This window comes from Cariama cristata, unplaced genomic scaffold (assembly GCF_000690535.1).
Source record: "Cariama cristata isolate BGI_N322 unplaced genomic scaffold, ASM69053v1 scaffold19941, whole genome shotgun sequence".
Classification (NCBI taxonomy): Eukaryota; Metazoa; Chordata; class Aves; order Cariamiformes; family Cariamidae; genus Cariama; species Cariama cristata.
The window spans coordinates 5,570-29,724 of record NW_009600046.1 but is presented as its reverse complement, the minus strand read 5'-3'; the positions used below and the strand labels follow the sequence as shown (position 1 = coordinate 29,724).

General features: G+C 41.8%; 1 protein-coding gene across 1 annotated transcript in view; it reads left to right on the top strand.

The window, feature by feature from the left end:
* Nucleotides 1-23,922, top strand: part of SLC15A1 (solute carrier family 15 (oligopeptide transporter), member 1) — a 24,956-nt gene extending 1,034 nt beyond the window's left edge. Inside the window, exons 3-24 of the mRNA XM_009709907.1 lie at nt 236-273; nt 3,338-3,422; nt 3,517-3,658; nt 6,978-7,097; nt 7,273-7,372; nt 7,614-7,704; nt 9,904-9,987; nt 11,119-11,201; nt 12,330-12,416; nt 13,432-13,521; nt 14,785-14,829; nt 14,947-14,979; nt 15,108-15,196; nt 16,389-16,470; nt 17,956-18,081; nt 19,415-19,564; nt 19,895-19,944; nt 20,538-20,645; nt 20,779-20,875; nt 21,314-21,460; nt 22,293-22,400; nt 23,734-23,922. Coding sequence (XP_009708209.1) covers nt 236-273; nt 3,338-3,422; nt 3,517-3,658; nt 6,978-7,097; nt 7,273-7,372; nt 7,614-7,704; nt 9,904-9,987; nt 11,119-11,201; nt 12,330-12,416; nt 13,432-13,521; nt 14,785-14,829; nt 14,947-14,979; nt 15,108-15,196; nt 16,389-16,470; nt 17,956-18,081; nt 19,415-19,564; nt 19,895-19,944; nt 20,538-20,645; nt 20,779-20,875; nt 21,314-21,460; nt 22,293-22,400; nt 23,734-23,922 — 2,144 coding nt within the window. The remainder of the gene's footprint in view (nt 1-235; nt 274-3,337; nt 3,423-3,516; nt 3,659-6,977; nt 7,098-7,272; nt 7,373-7,613; nt 7,705-9,903; nt 9,988-11,118; nt 11,202-12,329; nt 12,417-13,431; nt 13,522-14,784; nt 14,830-14,946; nt 14,980-15,107; nt 15,197-16,388; nt 16,471-17,955; nt 18,082-19,414; nt 19,565-19,894; nt 19,945-20,537; nt 20,646-20,778; nt 20,876-21,313; nt 21,461-22,292; nt 22,401-23,733) is intronic.
* Nucleotides 23,923-24,155: the final 233 nt, after the last annotated feature.

Sequence of the window (24,155 nt, the reverse complement as noted above, 5' to 3'; positions counted from 1 at the left end):
GAGGCTACGCATAGCCTGAAAAGCATGAGGCTATCAAGTGAAGTTTTTCCTAATAACCTTCTTGCACCATGGAACTTCCCCCTTTAACAAACTGAAAATTTACTCATCCTGAACAATACTGTGTTTGTGTTTTGTTATTTGTTTCGAGCTGAACTTTTCCCATGTCTTCCAGTGGTTTCAAAGGAATGTTATTCAGTAATTTCCATTAACTTGTGCCTTTTTTTTTTCTCCACAGCTGCAAAAACTAAGAGTAAAGGCCAGTCGGTAAGTATTGTTTTATCTAATAAAAAGTTGCTATACTCTCTCTTTGGGTTATGCTGTTTAGGTAACTTTAGCGGTGCACAAAAAAGTCATCCTATAAACATACTTAAAAGTATAAAATAATGAGTTATTGGCCATCACACGTAAAGCAGACTGGTAGCTTCTTAAATCTCAACTAAGCCTTAGTGTGCTCACCGCCCTGATAAAACGCCTGAAGAGCCTTTGCTGACTGAGCAGACACCGGTCAGGAGAAGGGTCCCCAGAGCCCATTCCTCATGTGGCTGAGTTGTCACCATCCACCGACTCTCCCTTCAGACTTTTTTATCTTTTGGTGTTAGTTCTTCCTCTTGAATCTTTGAACTGTTAATGACACCCGTCTCAGAACGCTATCTCTGCCTTTGCTTTTCTTATCTCGCAAGGTTTTACTCTGCAGACTTTCCCCGTATCTTTTTCACGCTTAGTAGCTTCCTCAGCAGCCAAAGTCAAAGCTGTGCAGTAGGGTGGTGTTGGGCATTCCCCAGGGCACGGGAAGGTTACAGAGAGCGTTATAAAACATGACCTTCAGGTTACCTCTTCAGTGGTGGATCCAGTGCATCCTGGCCAACGAGGATCACAAGAAAATGTTTTGGTAAATGTCTGCGTGTGCACGTAGATAATGCAACAGAGGTTTAAGATGACAGCATAGGTCACATATTATCAAGGCACGACTGCATGTTCTCTCCTTGCTTGTAGCATCTTCGAAAAACAGAAGAAGGTCTGTTACCTTGGGAAAGACCCTGTAGCTTTCTCCTGCGTGCCCCTGTTCACGCTGAGCCCCAGCTGCGATGGGCAGATCTATGCCAGTTCAGGGACAGCCGGTAAAAACCCACCAGTGGTGGCTATGCTGGCAGGTGGATACAGGACATCTCTGCTGGGCACATAAGTGCTAGTGGCTTAAAACAGAAACCCAGCCTTGGTGGAAGCTTGTTACCTCCCCAGATCACCCTCTTAAACAATAAGCTGTTGGGTAGTGTGATGGCGTAACACTGGGGAGGTTTGTGAGAACCCCAAGAAGGTCAAGAAGACTTTTTTGTGAGGTTTTGTGAATTTCTGGTGGGGATGGGTCCCACCAGCCCCTGGGCCAGGACTGCCCTGTCCCTTTTTCTCTGTAGGCAGGCCAGGCATGAGGAAGGCTTTGCTCTGCTCCAGATGGGGGGGGTACATCCTCTCCTCCTCCACTGGGTTATACCCAGTTACACTGGCAGAAACCAGTCATGCAGTGTGGGTTACTGGTTTAGGGCCTAACCCAACAACTGCTGAAATCAAAACCTTTCGGGTATATCTAATGGGTGCTGAGCCAAACCTTCACGGTGTGGCTCTCCATCCGTCTCCTTGGGAGTATTGAACATTTGCATGGCTTAGGGGATGGTGCACGGACAGGGCTGGGTAGAATTCTTCTGTATGAACTCCAGCCCACCAAAAGTTGTGTCCAAGTTGGGGCTGGTCATCTAGAGCTCCTGCTATCTTCAGCAGAGGGCAAATAGTCACCTTCACGTGACTTTTATCTAATTTTGGGATACATGTTGATGGTCTTCCTTTGGAGACACCTCTTTCTGCCTGCAGAGGATGCGATAAATCAGGAGTTACCAGTTTCTACCTAGGACTCTAATTTTGGTTGCTCTAAAGCTAGGTGAGTCCCACCTGGCACTCACCTCAGCTGAAGTCAAATTCTTCCAGTGAGGGCTGCTTATCAAACCGCGGGTAAGATGTGCACTATATGCTTGGTTCAGCCGATAACAAAGATCGATGCTGTTCAGGCTGCTTGGACATCCTCGTGACTGAGTCAGACTAAGTCAGCAATACTCTTGCCACTCTCTCCTCTTTTCATTCCTCTTGTGGTATTCACAGAAAGCTTGCTGTAGCACACAAGTCTCAAAGTGTTGTGTTGTTCATTAAGGCTCTGGCCAGAGGCTTTGCTGGAGACATGGGCTCTCTGATTTACTCCTGTCAGGCAGGATTTTCCCATGTGAGGTTTCTTTTCTCTTGATCTACAAAGTTAACATTTTTCTGTTTCACATGGAACATAGATTGGTTTGGTTCCTAAACCCTCACAAGATGAAGACAAGCAATGCCTTTTTTTTTTTTCTCTTCCATGCTTCTTAAGTTTCACAACTGTTTTACTTCTTGGATGTTCTGAGGTTTATTAAAAATCTGATTTTTTGCAACTTGCAGAATTAAATGCCTTAAAGTTAAAAAGGAGGATTGTGTTCAGCTTGCATTCCTAGTAATTTTGATAGAAATTATATGTATTCATCCACTAAGAAAAGTAGGTGATCGGAAGTTAAACTTCCAATTCTATTGATTATGCCAGATTTGTACCTGATGTATGGTTTTTTCCCTTTTTCTCAATGGCAAAAGCCGTGTCACAAGCTGCACGGTGGTGACCGTGGAGATGCCTATCATAGCAGGTGAAGGCTCAGTAAATCTGGCAGTTAACGCCATGCAATTTTAGGCTAGGAGTAATGGCAATTCTATCAGCAAGTCTGAGGAAATGAAGGATTCTTCATCAAGCAGAGTATTTGTAAGGATGGAGAGCTTTTCTGAGAGATTTCTTTGAATAAAATGTTTATTTGTCTCAACTGGAGGTATTTAAAAATAGCCCCAGGTGCTGTGGGTGGCTTAGCATAGTGGGGTTTTGTTGGGTTTGGGTTTTGAATTTTTTTTTTTTTCCAAAAACATTGGCTTTTTGCATATTTTTGGATACTGATTAAGATTGCTCTACGGGTTAGATGCTGAAGACTTCAAATGTGTACAGCGCAACACTTGAAGGTCAAATAGAGCATTGCTAACGATCTCTTGCAAAGGGCAGACGAGAAGTCTGTAGAGCTCTGGGGACCAAGAGGGGAAAGTGAGAATTGTCTCTTGGTTCAGGTAAACCAGTGTTTTTCCACAGAAGCTCGTGTAGCCTCCTAACCACCGAGTACCCACCCTCTCCTGGCAAGTCTGTATTGAGCTTGCTCAAGCGGTGGGTTGCGGTGAGCGATGTTAATCTGTGTCGCACAGCTCTGAGCTCACGCTGTCTGTCTCTTGCCCCCAGCCAAGCTGCTTTGGCTACCCCTTGAGCATCTTCTTCATCGTCATCAATGAGTTCTGCGAGCGGTTCTCCTACTATGGCATGCGAGGTATGTCCCATGTCCTGTGCCTCCTCATGCTGAGCGTTACTTACCCAGCCTCGACTTTGGTTTGTAAACTGTTGTTTTGTTGTTCTTCCTACAGCGGTGCTCGTTTTGTATTTCAAATATTTCCTGCAGTGGGATGACAACTTATCTACAGCCATCTACCACACGTTTGTTGCTCTGTGCTACTTGACACCGATCCTTGGAGCGCTCATTGCGGACTCTTGGCTGGGAAAGTTTAAGTGAGTGCTTCCTCAGAAAACAACCAAAAATCATGAAAGCTCACCTGAGATCAGTGTTACTTAAACCATCACCTAAAGCAGGAGCTCAGAACAACAGCTTCAGAGCTGGTGTTGGCTGCTCCAGGATTGTTTGTGGGTTCTTTTCTTCTTTTTTTTTCCCCAAAGCTTGAAGTTTTAATTGATTTAGTTCAGGCCAGAAACTGCACTGTGAGTTAACAAACGTTACAGTTCTGCTAATCAGTTAAGGGTAGTAGCTTGCTCTCCAAGCATGCTGTATGTTTTTCCTTTCATCTGGACCAAATGTAAGCTAAACTAAGGAAAGTGTTCACCAAGCTGTGAAAATAGATACTGGAGGTTATAATTACGTTGGACTGCCTCTTCACTTACTGCAGGTGGCCAATGAAATGGTGAAATACTGTGTTATCTGGTATTAACTGGGACTTAGAATATATTCTAAAATATTCTGTCATTTCAATATTGACTTGACAGCTCAGTGGGAGGTTTTACCGAGTTGCAACTCTTTCTTTAAATGATGAATTCTGGGTTTTTACCTGTGTGCTAGTTGCTCAGAAAAGTACCGCTGAATGAAGTGCTTTGAAATGTAACCAAATTATTTCCAACAGCCTGATCTACACTCTCCTTTACCAATGTCATGATTCTAATAGTGTTTACTTTACCTGAAAAAAAGCACAATAAAGATTTTTATGGAGGGGTATGAGTCAGGAATATTAGCTGACTTGTCAAAGGTCTCTCAGAGATTAGAGATGAAGCTGGTCGTGCAGTCAGTTGGCTGAAGGTTCCACCATCACCATCTGCTCTGACAGCCTCTGGGAGCCCAGGGCTGCAACCGCTGTCAAGTGTGCTCTCTGGAGCTGGTCTGATCAGTGTGAACTCATTGCAAGTACCTGGATATCTTGCAGATTGCAGCCAAAATATATTGTATGCTCACTTGTCTAGACGGTACGATTTTTTAAAAATTTTTTTTCAAATCTACTTTGGCTTTTACCTGTTTTATCAAGATGAAGCTTTACTGACCTTGCACTCCTTCTCTAGTACTTGTGTATCCCAGTGCCACAGCTGCAAGCCCCTGGCCACCAGACCCTTAACAGGAGCTCGATAGGATGGCTCAGGTCTTAAAACCTGAACTTTAAGCTTGACAAGAAAAAAAAGCATGCTTTTGGAAAAAGCATGGGTTTAATGTATAGATGTCCTAAAATACAGCAAGGTGCCATGCTTAATAATTTATTAAAAAAAATCTGATGACAAGAGGAAGAGGAGGTTACCCAAGCACTGTTAAGCACTCTTACAGGAAAGACTCATAGCTTTGTATCAGCAATAGTGTGGCCAGCAGGACCAGGGCAGTGATTGTCCCCCTGTACTGGGCACTGGTGAGGCCATACCTCGAGTGCTGTGTTCAGTTCTGGGCCTCGCACTCCAAGAAAGACCTTGAGGTGCTGGAGCGAGTCCAGAGAAGGGCAACGGAGGTGGGGAAGGGTCTGGAGCACAAGTCTGATGGGGAGCGGCTGAGGGAGCTGGGAGGGTTTGGTCTGGAGAAGAGGAGGCTGAGGGGAGACCTGATCGCTCTCTACAACGACCTGAAAGAAGGGTGTAGCAAAGTTGGGGGTTGGTCTCTTCTCCCCAGTAACTAGCGACAGGACAAGAGGAAATGGCCTCAAGTTGCAACAGGGTAAGTTTAGACTGGGTATTAGGAAGAAATTCTTCACCGAAAAGGTTGTCAAACATTGGAACAGGCTGCCTAGGGAAGAGGTTGAGTCCCAATCCCTGGAGGCATTTAAAAGACGTGGTGCTTAGGGACATGGTTTAGTGGTGGGCTTGGCTATGCTAGCTGTACAGTTGGACTCGATGATCTTAAAGGTCCTTTCCAACCTAAATAATTCTGTGATTCCACAGTCCATGTACTTTGTGCAATGTCTACCAAGGAGCGTGCCTGGCACCTGCCCGCATATTGTTAGATGTGAAGTTCTTGGGGAAAATAGTACAGAAATAACAATTGTTTTTTTAATTGGGTACCATGTATGCAGTGCCAATTATGTAAGTGGTGTCTTCACAGCATACTTATGAGCCTCACAAATAGAAACCAGAAGTTTCTTTCCTGGTCAACTCACGTTTAACTTCAATTGGAAATTTTCTCCCAAGTTCTTAAGCAACTAAAGTAACTATATGGAAGTGCTATTTAAAAAACCAAACCAAACAAAAAAAACCAACCCCACACCCCAAAATTCTAATTTATCTACTAAATACCACGTAATAGCAGATTCACTCTTGCCCCACTTGGTATAGATTTTTACCCTACTACAGGGAAAAGCATTTTTAAGTCAGAAACCTTCTTCTAAAGCGAGAAGAACTTGGTCAATGGTGTGAGTGATGCTTCCTCTGTCCCTCTTCTATCGGGGTACTCCGAGCTTGTTGCAAGGATCTCTTGAGTTTGTCAAATAGACTTGGATTGTCCTAGGTCATTGAGCCTTGCCCTTCATTGTCATGGGCTGCACTGGGTTTGAGACTGCTTCTCCTGAAACTAGAGTTGTAAATAATTTCACATAATTGCATCCTATTTCTCCTGCTTTTCCTCCAAACTGGAGACCTGGGTCTGTGCCTATTGAACAAACCCCAGTCAAGGAAGTGGATGAATGTGGATTAAACTATAGTCATGTACTTCAGCTCCAACAAAGTTAAATGGAGTATGTTCTTACGTACAAGAAAGAGGAATGGACCCTAAAGGTGTGGGATGGGGGCTGGTGATTCTGTCATATTACCTTCTTTGGTACCTCCTGGCAGAGGAAAGTCAGGCTGAAAGGCTTTTCCCATGTTTACAGTAGATTTTTTTTACGTTTTTTTTTTTTTTATGCCTTGCAGCTAAAATATAAAAGAACATAGAGAATGTTTAAACAGTATTAAAATCAGTATAAATTGCATTCATCAGTGTTGTAGAGTAGTCCATTTGAGCTTCACCATATACGAAATATGATAGTGGCATTCTGGATCTGGTTATTAAAAAGGCAACCACTGAAGATATTCAGATATGTCCCATGACCTGGTGATATCTACAGAACTCCTTTGTCATCTTGCCTTGCTTAATTAAACAAGGCTGGCTAAAATAATAATTAAAAAATAAACAGAGTAGAAATATTGCAACAGAGGTATGTGGACAGATTTTTACAGTACCTTGTGATAAGGTGAGTCCATAACTTGTCGTATCTGTTAATTATGCTTCTTTACTAAGCATCTTTGAAACGAGAAAAAGTCTGCGTTATGTGTATGTGTGTTCGCACATCTGAAAATTAATCTCTCTTTATAACAGGACCATTGTCTCCCTGTCCATCGTCTATACGATTGGGCAGGCAATCATGTCTGTGAGCTCCATAAATGACCTGACGGATCACAACCGGGATGGCTCTCCTGATAATGTACCAGTGCACGTGTGAGTTGCCTTGTACATGGTTTTTCTTTCAGGTTGATGAGGGGTGGGACAACTTATGCCTTAAATCTATGCTACTTGAATTTCAATTGTCTTGCAATCAGTCTTTTACGTACGCTTTAAGAACGCAAAGTGATTTTATTTTTTTCCCCCTTTTCTCTTTTTTACTTTGTTCCAGTGCTCTGTCCATGATTGGCTTGATCCTCATTGCACTTGGTACTGGTGGGATCAAGCCTTGTGTGTCAGCGTTTGGTGGAGATCAGTTTAAGGATGATCAGGTAACAATGTCTTTCAGATTTCCAGTCATACAGGTATTCTTACTAGTGTTTGACTATTATAATACTCTAATAATATACATATTTAGACACGTGCATTGCTGTAGTGTTTCCTGAGTAGCTGAAGAAGGAGCTAGATAACTATGTCTTCAACTGTGTAAACAGAGCTGCTGATTGGTCAATCTAGGCTGATCAGTGCAGTTCTGGTTAAGCCTCTCTAAACATCTTTTTGTTTTTACTGTAGGAAAAACAAAGAACTAGATTCTTCTCTATCTTTTATTTGTCCATTAATGCTGGAAGTCTCCTATCTACTATAGTCACCCCAATTCTCAGAGGTAAGGCCACACATTTGTGTATAAAATAGTTAAACATCAGTAAAGGATGAGTGTTGGATTGCAGTCCCGTTAGGTTTAAACGAATGATCTGTTCTTTGGCACCTTGTGGAGTTATCTGGCAAAGAGTCTTCAAGTTTTCATGAACAGTGATCCAATTTGTCACAGGTGAGGTACTGTCAAAAACTAGCCAGTCTGAGATCTGAATTGACTTTTTACAAGCGTGTGTAGTGATAGGACAAGGGGCAATGGCTTTGAACTGGAAGAGGGAAGATTTAGATGAGATAAGAGGAAGAAATTCTTCACCATGAAGATGGTGAGGCAGTGGCAGAGGTTGCCCAGAGAAACTGTGGCTGCCCCATCCCTGGAAGTGTTCAAGGCCGGGTGGGATGGGGCTTTGAGCAACCTGGTCTGGTGGAAGGTGTCCCCGCCCATGGCAGGGGGGTTGGAACGAGATGGTCTTTAAGGTCCCTTCCAACCCAAACCATTCTATGATTCTACGATTAGGATCAGAAGTACTAGATCTGAAGAGACATGCTGAAACCATCAACTTGTATGCCTAATGCATGTTTTAATTCCTTGGAAGTACAAATGTGGTGCCTCTTCCAATGCCTTTAAAACCATCACACAAGAAAGAGTGGTACTGTTTGCTGGGAAGGGAAGCAGGGAGAGAGCCCTCCACTCTGGAAGCAGAGACTATTCTAAAGTGTGCCCATGGAAAGTACAGAAACATCTGTGCACATGGGAACACATTTATCCATGTGACAAAGTAAATCATGTTTTTCATATCATTAAAGGAGAAAGTTATTTTCTCTTCTGCTATAACAAATAGCATCACCCTAAACAAAAAGCAAACAATTTGCTGATCCATATGCATATGGATTTTCGTGGCAAGCTTACACAGATGGTGCTGTATGGATGTGCTTGGCAGCAGTCTGAGGAAAGCTGGTTTTTCTCAAAAAAAAAAAAGTGATTTCTGGAACAACCCTAAAGCACTGGACTGAAATTCTGGCCTCTGGATTTCTTGACTGGAACAGACTGTGTAGAAGCATTTGAGATTTTTCCTTAATGCAAATTCTATCCTTTTCCAAACTGGAAGGAGATACGCATAAGGCACAACACATGCTGATACAGGGTGAAAACTACCTTGGAAAACCAGACAAATTCAGCTGAGGAAAGTGATACCATTATGTTTAAGGTTTAACCAAAAGACTAGTACAACTAAATCAAGACATCAATTAGCTGCAAGCTAATTTTTTTTTCAAATCAAACTCTCTAATTCTTCTGTTGGAAGCAGTATGGTGAAACGAGTAATAATTTTGTTTAGTCTTTTACTTTGCCCTGTTAGTAGTTATGTCCACACTCTGAGCACCATTTCAGGATGTATACATGAAGTTCATGAAGTCAAATCACTGACCATGCTGGATGAGGGGGAGTGTGGTGATTGAGAATTTTTTCCACAAGCTACACTTATGTTATTTACATCTTTGTTTATGAACTTGTCTCAAAACTTTTGTAATCTATTTTCTTTTTCACCAAGAACATGCATTTGACCATTCTAGTAGGATTCTTCATTTCTCAGTGTAAAACTAAACATAAATCTCCTACGAGGAGAGGCTGAGAGAGCTGGGACTGTTGAGCCTGGAGAAGAGAAGGCTCGGGGGGATCTCATCCATGTCTACAAATACCTGAAGGGAGGGCGCAGAGAGGACAGAGCCAGGCTCTGCTCACTGGTGCCCAGTGCCAGGACCAGAGGCCACGGGCACAAACTGAAACACGGGAGGTTCCCTCTGAACATCAGGAAAGGCTTTGTCACTGTGAGGGTGACCGAGCGCTGGCACAGGTTGCCCAGGGAGGTTGTGGAGTCTCCATCCCTGGAGGTATTCACAAGCCGTCTGGACATGGTCCTGGGCAACCATCTCTGGGTGGCCCAGCTTGAGCAGGGAGGTTGGACCAGATGATCTCCAGAGGTCCCTTCCAACCTCAGCCTTTCTGTGATTTTTTTTTTTTTTCTTTTTTGTGATACATAATTCCTCTTTTCAGTAATGAGAGAAGTTGGATACTGATCATCCACTCTGTCAATACCATCAGCAGAGATTTTTGTTCCACCTGAGTTAACAATGAATGCAAAGAACAGAAACCCTACGTAAAATACTGGCAGGGCTGACTGAGACTTCTATCTAATGTGACTTTGTACTTCAGCTCAGGAGTGTGGCATTCACAGCAAACAGCGGTGTTACCCACTAGCTTTTGGAGTTCCTGCCGCCCTCATGGCGGTCTCCTTGGGTAAGTGGAACTGTTTCCATCTTGCTGCTTCAGTTATAGACATGATTAGATGACAATGATCTCAGAATAATGAGAAAAGCATAAAAATATCCAGGTATCAATCTCTACCAATATCTGATTGTTTCTGCAATACTTGACTAAAACTTTTTTCTTGGGGGTGGGGGGGATTAACCTGAAGCACTCTCTCTTACAGAAGAGACCAGTTTACCAGGAGAGACTGATAGGGCTGGGGAGAGGCACAAATATATCATTGATTTCCATACATTATGTAATTTATTGTCTATGTTTCTTGAACTACTGGGAGGTATAAATAAGATCTTCTGAATGTAGTGTGAGAACTGAGAAAACGTGGTTTTTGGAAACTATCGGTAGTTCAGGATAGTGAACTGTATAAGGTAATTGTCCCTGTGCTGGAGAAACACCATACTGATGTGTTGGTATTTCTCAAACACCTACATCTTTACTAGCTGCGCTATGGGTCACTCCCCGAGCCTTTCTGCTGCAGCACAAAGACCAAGAAGCTGGGGGGTGTCAGTACATACCATGGTGTCCTTTGTGGTCCTGACCATAAGCCCACTCAGGGTGGGCTTCCAGCTACCGGTGACCCCATCTTGCCCATGCACCCAAGCCAGGGTGGACAGCAGCTGGCAGGGGGTTTTGCCCCACACATGGGAGGGTGAGGCTGGGGATCGCGCCCAGGCATGGGAGCTGGGGACACCTCAGTGAGTCCTGCAGTTCAGGCCAAGCCTCATGTGTCCCTGTGTGATGAGAGCTCAAAGTCCTGGACTTGTGAAAAGGAGGCCGTAAAGCTGTCTTAATCTGGTACAGCAAGGTCAGAGCCAAGGTCCTAAGTGGTCCTTGTTTTGAGCACCCCTCAATTAAGAGAACATCCCACTAAAGACTTACCCTAGGACTTTCCAGATTTAGTCCTTTGTCTTAAATAGAATCAATCTGCTGGTATTAATTTGACTTTTACTGTATGGTACCATGCCAAGAGGTAATTTCATTCCTCCCTAGGAGGCTTATTTCCACCCTGATGTAACTCCTTGACTGTTACTTTCTGTACCAAATTATTTGCCACCGTCTTCAATCAATCCTGAGTTGTGTTTTGTTTCTGTTTGTGTATTGTAGTTGTGTTCGTAATTGGAAGCGGAATGTACAAGAAAGTTCAACCTCAAGGAAATATAATGGTTCAAGTTTCCAAATGCATTGGAGTAAGTGCTATTTGTATTCCCAAAAACCCTGGCAGCAATTTTTAAAACTGTTCTGTAAACTTGCCTAGATCAGAAACCTGTCATAATGAGAAAAGCTTCTGAAGATTTTTTTTTACTTTTTTTCCTTACAGAAGTCTTCTTACCAACACCTCCAGATTTACACTGCCCTTTTTATTTATCTATATCTTTGTTTATATGTGAATTATACACCAAGGAAACAAAGTAAGATGTCAGTGATGTGTAAAAGCTTATCCCGACTTCTGGGACTAATTCCTTCCTCAGTTGTGCACCTTTATGCAGCTCTGTAGTAAGAGAGAAACATGCCTTGACCTGAGTCAAGAGCACAGCTACTAGTATATCTTATCAGCAAAAACTTATTGCTTATTAGAAGAATGTTACTTACAACACAGAGGTATATTGATCTCCACTGTATTAGGGAGATCAGGGGGGTTATATGTCAGTGCAAGCCTGCAAGGAAAGGAGCTAAACTGCATGAATAGCACGGCATGTCCAACTTTGCAGTGCCTCACCTTTGAGACCAGGGGATTTTTTTCATTTATGGGCTTCTCCATTCTCCATGTCGATCTGCCAGCTTCTTACAGTCCAGAGCATTGCTTGTCTTCCAAGTGCTGCCAAAACCAAACCTCTGTAGGTGACTTTGGCTGTTGGTTAGTGTGCTGCCCCTAAGGCCCAGCTCAGCCTTGCATGTTATTCCATGCGGAAAGTCTTAGGAGTGCTTCAGGACTGTATATTCAGTGTTAAGGTGTGAGGAATAACTACAAGGTGGAAATGTATACGTACGGCCATTCAGCTCTGAAAGCCTGTATATGTGACATTCTTCTATTTACTGTTGTACATAAGCAAGCCTGAAGTAGGCAGGTCTTCGAGTTCCTAACAGCAACCCACAGTGAGAGAGACCGTGTCGAGCTGTTTGGTTCACCTAATCGCAGGTGGATATGCAGTGTGAGACCTTAAATGCAATATTCCCTTACACGCTTAGTGCAGTTAACAGAAATAAGTCACCTTTAGCACCCTCTAGACGCAGGACTGTCATCTTTAAAGACAAAACAGCTTATAGCATTTATAAATATTTGTAACGCCATTAAATGAAATTCTGTCTCTCCTCAGTTTGCCATCAAAAACAGGTTTCGGCATCGCAGCAAGGAGTTCCCCAAGAGAGAGCACTGGCTAGACTGGGCGAGTGAGAAGTATGACGTAAGTACTGCGCGAGCACTCCTGTGCTGTGACATCCCCTGACCCTCCGCTTCTCTTCTGTCTGCTCCGATCCATTGCCTCAAGCACTGGCCAAATGGTTTTTGGCCTCACGATCATTTAGAAGCTAACGGTCTGGCCAAACCTCAGTGCTCCCCTGGGACTGGAGGTTATCACCCCAGCTCTGGTGGGAGAAAGCAGAGCTGTGTGAGTTGATGCTCTGTGTGATCGTAGGCTGCTCAGGGAAATTCAAGGGAGATGAAGAAAAGACTGTTTCCCTTATTGAACAAATACAAGCACCTATTAGTTTTTGAGTTGGTAAAATATCAAGCATTGTCCTTGTCAACTTTTTGTTTCTTTCAGTAAACTGGTTTCAAACAAAAATATGCTGGTTTAATGACTGTAGAAGGGAAAAATGGGCATGGTGTTGATTGTCATGGTTAATGTGCAGGGCCCTAACACTTGTCTCACGATCAAACTGCAGAGTTATGCTTAGGAATTTCAGCTGAAGTGGATAAACACTGCATCCCCTGACCTCAGTACAAGCTCCTTACCATGACTCTCAAAGCCTTGTGTCCCACAGTCCCCAACCATGTCCCTTGCCCTGTTGTCAACAGCAGCACAAACCTTAGCCTGTCCCCTTTATTTTCCTTTTGCCTATATGTGTTTTTCATGTGTGAAATGTACTCCTCAGTCACCTGTTGTTCAAATGCCTCCTTCCTAGAAAAATAAGACAGCACCAAGCGCTAAATTTCGTGCTGCCATTGGTATAGATGCCAAGAGGCACAGGTCCCTCTGATATCAATGTCACCTTTAACCTTCCCACGCCCACAAGCAGGCCTTGTGCTTTTTAACAGAAGTCAGCAGAAGCACCCACAACATACAAAGTATAGGATGTGGGTAAACATTACATGATGTGTCTTTACCCGTTGTGCTGTGAATAGCAGTCTGCAATTGTCCTTTTTTTTTTTTTTTTCTTTTTTGGTAATTCCTCTTGTGTAATTCTCATTTTCTGCAGAAACGACTGATTGCTCAGACAAAGATGGTGTTGAAGGTGCTTTTTCTTTACATTCCTCTCCCGATGTTCTGGGCACTTTTTGACCAGCAGGTAAAGTAGAAATTGTTTGGCTTGGCAATTAGAGCTGTACCATGTCACTCTGTGTACTCTGAGGTCACCAGACATAAAAGGTGCCTATGGGAGGGTGGAAAATAATTATTTCCACATTCTTTATCCTGGGTTTAATGCACAGGGGTAGTTACTGAGTCATGTTAGTACAGGATGTTCTGCAGCCAGGGGAAACTCGGTTATCTGGACATGCCCAGGACTGATTCAGTGACTGAGGCATCTCCAAATCTTATACTAGCCAGGACTCGGGATGAAACAGTAATTTAAAGCTTTCTTAGTTCTAATGCTTCTTCCACTCTCAGTTGTAAGATGAAATGCAGGGTCCGAGTGTAAATGCTCTGGAGAATCAAGGCTGAAATGACCTGGATGCCAGTTTGTGTAATCACTCAAACTTGTTATAAATGCCTCGCATCTTCAAGCAGAAGTATAAGCCTATAATTCCTATTCACTTGGTGGACTGAGCGCTCAGGACTCAGGAAAGCAGGCTTTCATAGTTAAGTATTGAAGTATGAATTGAAGAGAGAGTCTGAGAGAGCCAGGGGCTGAAAGCTTTATCTAAGGCAGACTGAAGGATGTTTGGTCCAGATTGCCTAGCTTGTGGTGCTTGAGTCTGGTACTGGTGAGCCGTAACTGTCAGTGTGACCTGTTACAAACAGGAAACTCTGCTATGAAATTCAGAACTAAATATTCATTACATAAGTAATAACTCATATCTCAGATGGTCATACATCACAGGTGGTTAAAGGCTCTCGCCGCAGATGCAGTGATGCGCGTTCCTGTCTCGGGCTGACTTTCAGCCCCGCTTGACCCAGCTATAGGCAGGTTTTCTGGGCAGAGAGGGCTCAAGGCAGGTCCAGCCCTGGCTTGGCTGCTCACTGCTGGGCTGTGGGAGGGAAGGATGGACACGTCAGGGGTGCTGGGGCTCAGGCAGGTGACACAAAGGCACTCAGGTGGCTTCGGTGCACAGCACACAGCAGCGCTCTGCGCAGGATGTCCCTGCCATCTCTCCATCTGATCGCTGCGTCTAAATTATTTCCTTCTCTCTAGTTCACAGAGCTAGTAAATAAAGTGAAATGGGCCACAAGGATCACTTTGTTCAAATGTTTACCCTGCAGAGTAAGAATACTCCTGTAGCAAGCTAGCTTTATTTTTTATTGTCTTGCATGTCTTTCCCAACACTTTACTTACAAAAATAATTCAAGAGGAACTGTGGAAGATTGATTTACTTTCTCTTCTTTTGTTAAGGGGTCACGATGGACACTGCAAGCCACAACAATGGATGGGAATTTTGTAGGTTACTTTTTCATTCCTTTTTTTTTTCTTAATGAACATTTACTTTTCAGATCAGTTTTATTTGTTGACATAATCATTAAACCTGTGTTGTTTTTTTTTTTTTTTCTTCAACAGGGATCTATTCAGATTCAACCAGACCAAATGCAGGTATGGTAATATTCTGTCTGCTAATTCTAAGTACTTCCCAAAGATTATATCTTTTTAATTGCCCTTCACTAAAAAAGGGATTTTGAAAAACATTTAATTTTTCCCCCTCTTATGTTCATCTTCAACAGACTGTGAATCCAATCCTGATTGTTATAATGGTCCCAGTTGTAGATGCGGTGGTTTATCCTTTAATCAAGAAATGCAGGATCAATTTTACGTAAGTTGATGTACTTACCTGACTTCAAGAGGCTCATTTTAGTGGTTTCTTTAAACTGCTCTTTCAGTCCTAATGTAACAAGAGCAAGCATTCAGCTAATGAGAAAAGAGTACTTAAAATGGGGTTAATATTTTAAAGAAATGAAAATTAAAAAAATATAGAATACTGCAAGTGGTATATACATGCATAACAGAATAGAAGAAGAGATTCTAACAGTAAATTAACAATATTGTCCAGTTAAGGGCAAAATCTTTTGATTACAGGAGAGATGCTGTTTACTGTTTTCTGCTTCCCCCATGTCTACCCCCTCTCCTTCCCAGAGTTTAAGAAACAGAAATACAACATGCATCCTTAGCATGTGTCATGTTTTGGGCTTAAAACTACCTGAGACAAGATGTGTTTCCTCTTCAGTCCCAGTGAGCAGTCTGGCTCACTGGACACTTCTAGGTGTAGCTTCAAAGGGCATTGCACATTATTTTTAATGTTGGTGACGAAGTGGCTACCACTTGCAAGTTGGAGAGGCAGAAGAGAATACAGTTCTTAAAACACTTTTTATAGGGCTAAGATGCAATGCTGGTTTTCCATCTAGTTACAAAAAATTGGGGCATGTGCTGTGCAGGAAACACTGTCATTCATTTGTGGAGACTCTACATCTGACAAATGATGCCATAAATAAAATATCTACCTTAAACTTACACTTAGAGCCTACCTGAATGTCAGTAGATGTCTCCTACTTCAACATATTTCCCTGACTTTCTTTTCTTAGTCAATATTATTTTGATTTAAACATACAATATAAACACAAGTTGCCACCCTTTTTTAAAAGGCTTAACTTCCTGTCTTTTTGTTGTTTTAAAGCTAACAACTGTACTGGATTGAGGGGGGGGGTGGTTTATGCAGATCAGACTTTTCCAGAAACCTAATAATTACGTTCAGTCAATGTTTGAGCTCAGCAGATGCAGAGTAAGAGGTTATCAAGATGCTGCAGGAAAGATATATTTCCCGACAGTGTAACTATGACTTGAGAGGTAACCAGCTTAGGAGAACACTGTCAGTAACACCACCAGCCCTTCAAATGGTGATAACATGGTAGTTGTGGCCATTTGAGTTACCCACTGTGGGAAGAAAACAGCTGAAGCTTTGAATTAGTATTTGTTTTAAAACTCACATGTGTGTTCTGTCGTTGTACTAGGCCCCTGAGGAAGATCACTGTTGGTATGTTCCTTGCATCTTTGGCTTTTGTTGCTGCTGCCCTTGTGCAAGTGCAAATAGACGTAAGTTCAGCCACATGCAAGTATTTGCCATTAATAATTAGTTGTTAATACAGAATAAAGTATGTTTAAGGGGAAAATGAGACAAGATTCCTAAACTGAGAACCAAGTATATGAGCATAGAAGTAGAGGGAGGGAAAATATTTAAGTATATTGCAATAGTGTGATTGGCATAATAAAATTAACTAGCTATGAACACCATCCTGGAAAACATCTCATCTGCCATGAACATAAATCACACATTAAAGACAACCTCAGATCTTTAAACTGAGACTAATACCTGAAAACCAGAGATTTGTTCGGCCTACCGAGGGGTTGCTTTGTATCTCTGACCTCTTCTGATGTTTAGACTGGAGGTGAGGTGTGACAGTCTGGGAAGCATCACCGCAGCATGGGCAAAGATGGTACCTGTTCAAGGCAGGATTCATCACACCCAACTTTCCTTGCCCCAAAGGGAAGTGTCATGCCTGAACCAGATAAATGTTTCCCCTGTAGCTGGGGCATCGGCAACACCTCTGGGAGGTAATCCATTGCATCCCAAGATCTGAATACCTATCCAGAGGTGCCTGCCTGTCTTCATGCACTAGCAAGGCAAGATGCTCAGCTCTTAAATAGCTTTCGTTAGGAATGAGGACTTCTCTCCTTAATGCCTGGGTCCAGCAGGAAAACAAGCTTTATGTTCAACTCTGCCTCTTGAAGTTGGAAGGAAAGGGTCTGGCCTTCAGCTGGTATAGATGCACCCAGGCTGTCTTCCTGAATGCCTTGTGCACACACACATACTGGCATTGGGCAGAAGCTCCATCAAAATTGGTGACTTCCCAGACTGTTGCACAAGAGTCTCCTGCAGAAAGGTAAAGATGGGGGTGTTTTTGTTGTATGATGTACCTAAAGAGATTGGAGCGGACAAAAGTATGGGAAGGGAGGAAATGTTGAGGTAGACTCAAATAGACAGAACTCTTGCAGCTCTTGATGCTCTGCAAGAGCAGAAGCTATTTACTGTTGGATGTGGTGGGAAGTGGAGGCTCCAGAAGTTCTGTTTCTCTGGGCTACTGCAGCAGGCTGTGCCCATAAATACTTCTATCCAGCCCAGCAGCATCAGCGCTGGGGGAGAATGAGTTAGAACATGATGCAAAGAAACTCAGGAACACAGACAGCCACAGGATGTGGGGAAAAGCCCATTCCTTGAACTGCAGAGTGGCCTTGGTAGCGGCAGCATGTTGCAGGAGGTGGTCGGAGAGGAATCACATCTGGCCATGGAGGCACTGTTGTGGATGAGAGACTTCTTTCCTGAGGCAGCAGTAAGGCAGCTTGTGAGACTAGTAACAAAACTGATTATTAAAGTTGCATCCCTCTGACAGTAACAGATCATCAGGCAAATGCTAATCTTCATCTTGAGACAATTAAGATCACAGTAGTTACAGCACCTTTTCCATGTGACTTAAGTCATGTTAATCAGTGATTTCTTTTTTACTTTTTTCTGTCCTGCAGAAAACTCTTCCAGTTTTCCCTGCAGCTGGGCAATCCCAAATCAAAATAATAAATCTAGGTACTGAGGGTGTGACAGTCCAGTTTGAACCTCAACTTCAGAGTGTGAATGTAACGTCTATGGAGTCGGTAAGTAAGTGGAGATGGGGAATAGCAAGGTAAAAACAAATAATCTAATGGAGAAAGTCAAAGTAGTTCTTAACTAATGGTTCAAAATTGTTTCTTTTCTAGTTTTTTGTCCTCTATTAATTTTAAAGATTTTTTTTTTTGGTATTGTTGAATTGTCACTGAAAACACAGTGAATTAAGAAATGGTAACTATTTCAATATTCTAAGTAGTACTGGTTTGTTTTGGCTAGAGTTTTTTGTGGTTTTTGTGTGTTTTTCAAGAAACTTAATAGTAATTTTGAACTAATTGAAAATTTCACTCTTGCTAAAAAGGTGCCATTTCCTAACAGCAAGAACACCCTTTCCTTCAATAAAAGTACATTCAGCTCTACTAAGTCACTGCTATTACTGTAAGCGATCACTTACTTGAACAGCAAGCTTTTTCTGTGGCTGTCACGTGTATTAAGCTTCAGATTTTGCTGTCAAAGAACCTTTCCAGGTTCTACTACAGCACAACCTTGATAGCCCTGTTGACAGCAAAATGTGGTGCAGCTGATGGACATTTTTAATAATGGATGTTAGGAAGTGTGTTCTCTGATAGCCTGCAGTCCTGTTCCCGTATAAGAGGGAAAACCCTATTCTATCCTCCTCCAAACTTGCCTTACATGGAAACTGAGCTATGAAGCCCCAAATTGTATGCTGATGTGGAATTGGTATAACCATGGTGCATACCTGAAAATGAAAGGTGTAAAATGCTCCACTCCCTACTGTAGACATCTTATAGTCCAGATGTTTTGCATTATAAAATACTTTTAATAATCCTATAAAACAAAAGGGTTATTGTGGCACTACATTAACATGTTTATTAATGCTTTAAGTACTTTATGCTGACGAAATGTATTTAGAATATTTAAAACATGTCCTGGTAATAGTCACTCCTGTTATGCTGAAACCATAAAGATGCAGCTTGTGTTTGCATCTCTATTTAGAAAATGCTGCATCTTAACTTATGCTAGTCCTGCCTGTGTAGCTAAACAGAATTTTACTTGGTGGTGGTAAGCCTGATTTATCTGGAGCAAGAAATACGCAGGAAAATATAACAGCTATTCTATAATGCTTGCGAGAAGCTCATGTTACTTTGAAGCTTGTATAGCGAAAGAAATTAATAAAAATAATGATCAAATGAAACTAGTGCCTTCAAAAATTAAAGTTAGGAGATGCTCATGATCTCTGGCACTTCAGAAGTAACACACATGTAAAATCCTGACCCGCCCTGAAGTCCATAACACTCCCTCAAAGATGTAGACAAATATGCAGTTGCATGGAAATTCATAGCAATTTCTTTGTCTTTGTAGACGAGCTACATGACATTTGAGACTTCTCAGTTGCAATCATTAAACGTAATTTCTGGAAATAAAACTACAACTAAAGTTATCACTTTGTCAGGGGAAAACCGTCACACTCTTGAAGTTAAAAATACTGTGACAGGCGTTGTTGCTGAATTGGTAAGTCTGCTTAATTTCCAAGATATACATTAATGTCTTTGCAGCTATCTGTGTGGAGTGTGTGAAGCTGAGAGGAGAAGCTGTTGTTTTAAAAAAAAAAAAGTAACAAATCACCAACAGTATTTAACTTGACAGCAACCCTTTCATCAAGACTTAAATGTGTGGTCGCACAGCATTCTCTAGTAGACATGTATCCTAGTAGGATCCTAAAAGGGAAGGTCTGGAGTCTTGCTCTGAAGCCTCCGTTAATTCTCACTGCTATGTAATGGTGTACATTTAAGCCATTCACTGATGCCAACGAAGTATCTTGATAATGGTCTCTTCCACCAGCTGTTGGACAATGTCACATCAAAACCAGAAGAAGGAAATAATCTCATCAGGTAGAGTTTGTTTTGCTCTTAAATTTTGACAGTAGTGTGACTTGTCTCTTCAATTTTCCTCTTGGGTGGACTCTTCTTGTTCAACATAGGTTTCTGTGCTGTAGGAACTCTCCACTTGCTGGATGCTTGGCTCAATATGTGGGAACTTCTGGGGCACTATTCATCTAAGCTGTCTTGCACATCTACTTTGGGTATAATTTAGCTAAAATTCGAAGACGCTCCATCTTCTTTTTTTGAAGACAGCCAGCACAGATTGCATGTCTATACCTCCTTTGTAATCTTGGGTAAGAATATCTTACTACTTCTCTGCTTTTCTACTACATCTTCTATTTGCAGAAGCATTTATTACTGGTTGTACTAGAAACTTGCTTTTGACACTCTCCTAAGCAGGCAGTGGGCTGGTGTGGGTCTAGCTTGCTTTTTGCGTTAGCCACACTCTAAAAGATTGAGTTCTTTCCAAAATGTTAACTGACAAAAATGAAAAGGGAAGATTTGATGCTTGTTGTGCTGCCAGTATATAATTAAAAGTAAAACCTGTGTTCTTTGACTTAGGCATATTTCGTTTAGTATTTCATCACTCTTGCATTTTAAAGGTTCATAAACAATTTGCCTGACACTGTCAACGTCACTATGGGTGACACTTCTTTTGGAAGGCTGATGTCTCTTTCTGCCAGTAGTTACAAACTCTTTCCAGGAGGAAGGTAAGTGTTTTCCTTTACCCTAATCTAACTACATAAAGACGTACTTGACCTTGGGATAAGGGCACAGAACTCTATTATATAATACACACAATTGTCTATACCTATGATCTGAATTGTGTTTTTTCTTTTTCAGAAAAGATATGATTATGGTTATTGGAAATACAACCCCTTGTTCAGTTACTTCGCAGGCATTAGGATTTGGCAGTGCCTATACAATTGTAATTGACACGGTGAGTTGTCAGTGCTGTTGGATGGACAATAGAGAATTACCGTTCATGTCAGTATTTTCTTTAATTAAAAATACACTTGCAGAATTATCCCTCTTGCTCTTAATTGTACAGATGATAGAATTCTGGTATGTTAAACAGAACATAAAACTATTCTTAACTATAAAAAATAATGATGAGTATGATATTGATATAATGCAAGAATTCATGTTCATTGCTAATGGCCTTAAATCTTTAGCCCTACTAGACACTAAGGATTTGCATGAAGCCTACTGTAAAATTACTACTACTTTATAACTACATATGCAGTGCTTGATATACAATATATCGTATTTACCCAGACCTTTGTGTGTATATGATTATAGAGATGATATAGAAAGGCTTAGAGGGCCTTTAGTGTACACTCTATCATTGTTCCTAATGTGCTATTTTAATTTCCAGTGTACTGCAGAAACCCTTAACGTAACATATTCTGAAGATATCCCGCCCAATACAGTCCACATGGCTTGGCAGATCCCTCAGTATTTTATTCTTACATGTGCAGAAGTAGTATTCTCTGTCACCGGGCTGGAGTTTTCATACTCACAGGTAGGTTTTGCTCTTCAGAGCTCTCATTGTGTTAAGAATCCTGGTACAAACGAAGATCTTCTGTGATCTGTTGTTTTTAAGGGGTATTTCTGTGTTGCATCTTTGAACAACTGTGTCCTTCAGAGCTCCCTAGCAGGACTATAGGCTGGTGCAAGCTGGCCCTGTTTCACTAGCATTTGGCGTTTGCCATGAAGCTATGCTGAATTATGTCATTTGAAGACTTGACTGTCAGTTCTCAAACCTCCATCTCACATGTGACTTTCCATTGAAAATAAGTGGAACTGTACTGCTGCTGTAAAAGCAAACTGGAGAGCCCTCAAATACAAAACGAACAAGTTCTGACACCTTATCTCCACACCAGTTTCCTCTGTGCAGTCTTCAGCGGAAGTTTAATTATACCCCCTTAATTCCTTTGTCTTCCAAGTCCAGTTTGTTATTAGCTCTGTGTATTTCTTCCCTTAATTCTGAGTCTATAAACTGCAGTCATGGGAGCATTTTAAGATGTGCCTTGCTAGACTATGATGTACTCAGTTTCTTCATTTAATGGGTACCATGTGTGACTGAGATGTAAAATGTGCCTGTTAATTACTCAGTGTGTACAAAGTAAAAGGTGTTATAGTTAGTACTAGTAATCACTTGCTCCTCATAGCCTTCTCCAGGCCTGTTTTAGTTCTCTAGCAATTTTTAATTTAAAAAAAAAAACAAACAACAAACAAAAACAAAGACATCCTCCTCCTCCCCCAGAGAACCAGTGTTATAACGTAAAGAATGCAACATCAGAAAATAAGTGATGGCAGTATTTGACTAAAACTTAAGTGTCTTGCTTCTATAGGCCCCATCTAATATGAAGGCAGTGCTGCAGGCAGGATGGCTGCTGACGGTGGCTGTCGGTAACATAATTGTCCTTATTGTGGCTGGAGCATCCAAACTCAGTGAGCAGGTAAGCACATGAGCAATCGGTGTGCTGTTACATTACACTATGAGAAAGCAGCTCTAATCCAGGGGGGAGTTATGGCTGATAATCCTCAACCACTACTTTTGAACATCAGCATTATGGTGGACTTGCATTTATAATCAGACTGCGTGAGGTTAGTGTTAGCTACGAGAGGGTACTAGTTGGTTGCAGAACTAGTGCTTGACTGAATAATCTCATTAGAGTATGTAAGTAACAGAATTATGAATCTTTATAACCTATTTGGATTAAGACTAGTGTTGAAGGCTGTAACAACAGGGTGGTAACTTGTCTCCTGGAACCTCTTCTGAAGTTTCTGTTGGACTTTTCCCCCCAGCACTTTCCCAACATGTGTATGTATGTATACGTACACATGAAACTTTAAACAAATCTAACAAATACTTCCTCAACAAAGGTTTCTACCTCTTTTATCTATTGTTTGCCATTCTTAACTCTTGCTCTGTCAGGCTTCTTCATGTGCAAGCAGCAGTTTCTAGCATCTCTACAATAAATTGCTTCTCATGGTGTCGAAAAGCTGTGCACTTCCAGGCTGTGATTCTAGACTAATGGGATTAAAACCTACCCAAATTCTGTTCACCGCTAATGAACCTTCACCTGCATACCTCAGCCTTGCCACATCCCTTCTTCTGGCTCCATTGGTTTCAAACCTCATTCTTTGGAGCATGAAAGCTGTGGTTCTCCTGGTGAAGAGCGCTTGGACAAGACTTTCTCAGACTACTAGTGGCACTCCCTAATGAATCAAAAGGAGTACCTGAGAGAGGGAAGAGCCTGTCTTTGAAACAGGTCTGGCAGTCCTGGTTTCAGCTACATTAGCCAGAAAGAGCGTGAAACAGAGCTGTTGAGGCTTTTCAGGTGGAGGTAGCACTTTGAAACCAGAATTCCTGGTCTTGATCTCTGATTTGAGGTCAGCAGAAATTTTTTACTGCTGATCTAGTGGAAGGAGGATGACTGCCAGCTGGTTTAAAATGAGATTACCTGACCAAAAGGAGAGGCCAAATTTCCTTTTCGGTCTTCTGGTTCATTCCCATGCCTCCAGGAAAAGGGTATTGTAGAACTCTTCAGCATTCACAGAACTTTCGTCTCTTCAACGAAGACAGAACTGCTGAGAGGACCTCAATTCTGAGTTGCTTTAATATGTATTATAGACATCTAATACTTAGTCCCTTAAGTCCTTTAAGTCATATGATACTTGTTATGTATGCTCAGCTTCACATTCTGAATTAACTTAATTTCTTGTAAAATGATGTAATTTTTTTTAGGAATTAATATTGATGGATAAATTATACTTTTTTTTTTACAGTGGGCAGAGTATGTGTTGTTTGCTGCCTTGCTGTTGGCAGTTTGCATCATTTTTGCTGTCATGGCTTATTTCTATACCTATATTGATCCAAATGCAATTGAAGCCCAACTCGATGAGGAAGAAAATAAACAAGTCAAAAAGAATCAAGATGTCTATGAAAAACAAGATGAAGCTGTCTCTCGGATGTAAAAGGTGCACTCAAGAAGCGTTTGTAAATTATGGTATCCCTGCACTAAGAGGAATCAGGGCATCAGTAACACCTCTGGATAATATGGCTCATGGGAGAGATTAAGAAAAACTGTTTAGCTTAAAGTGCAGCCTCTCTTGGGAAGCAAGAGGAAAAGATTAGTCTCTGTTCTCCTGAACATGGTATCCTGAAGAACCTCCAGCAGAATTTGCACTCTTAATGTACCTCAAGCTTA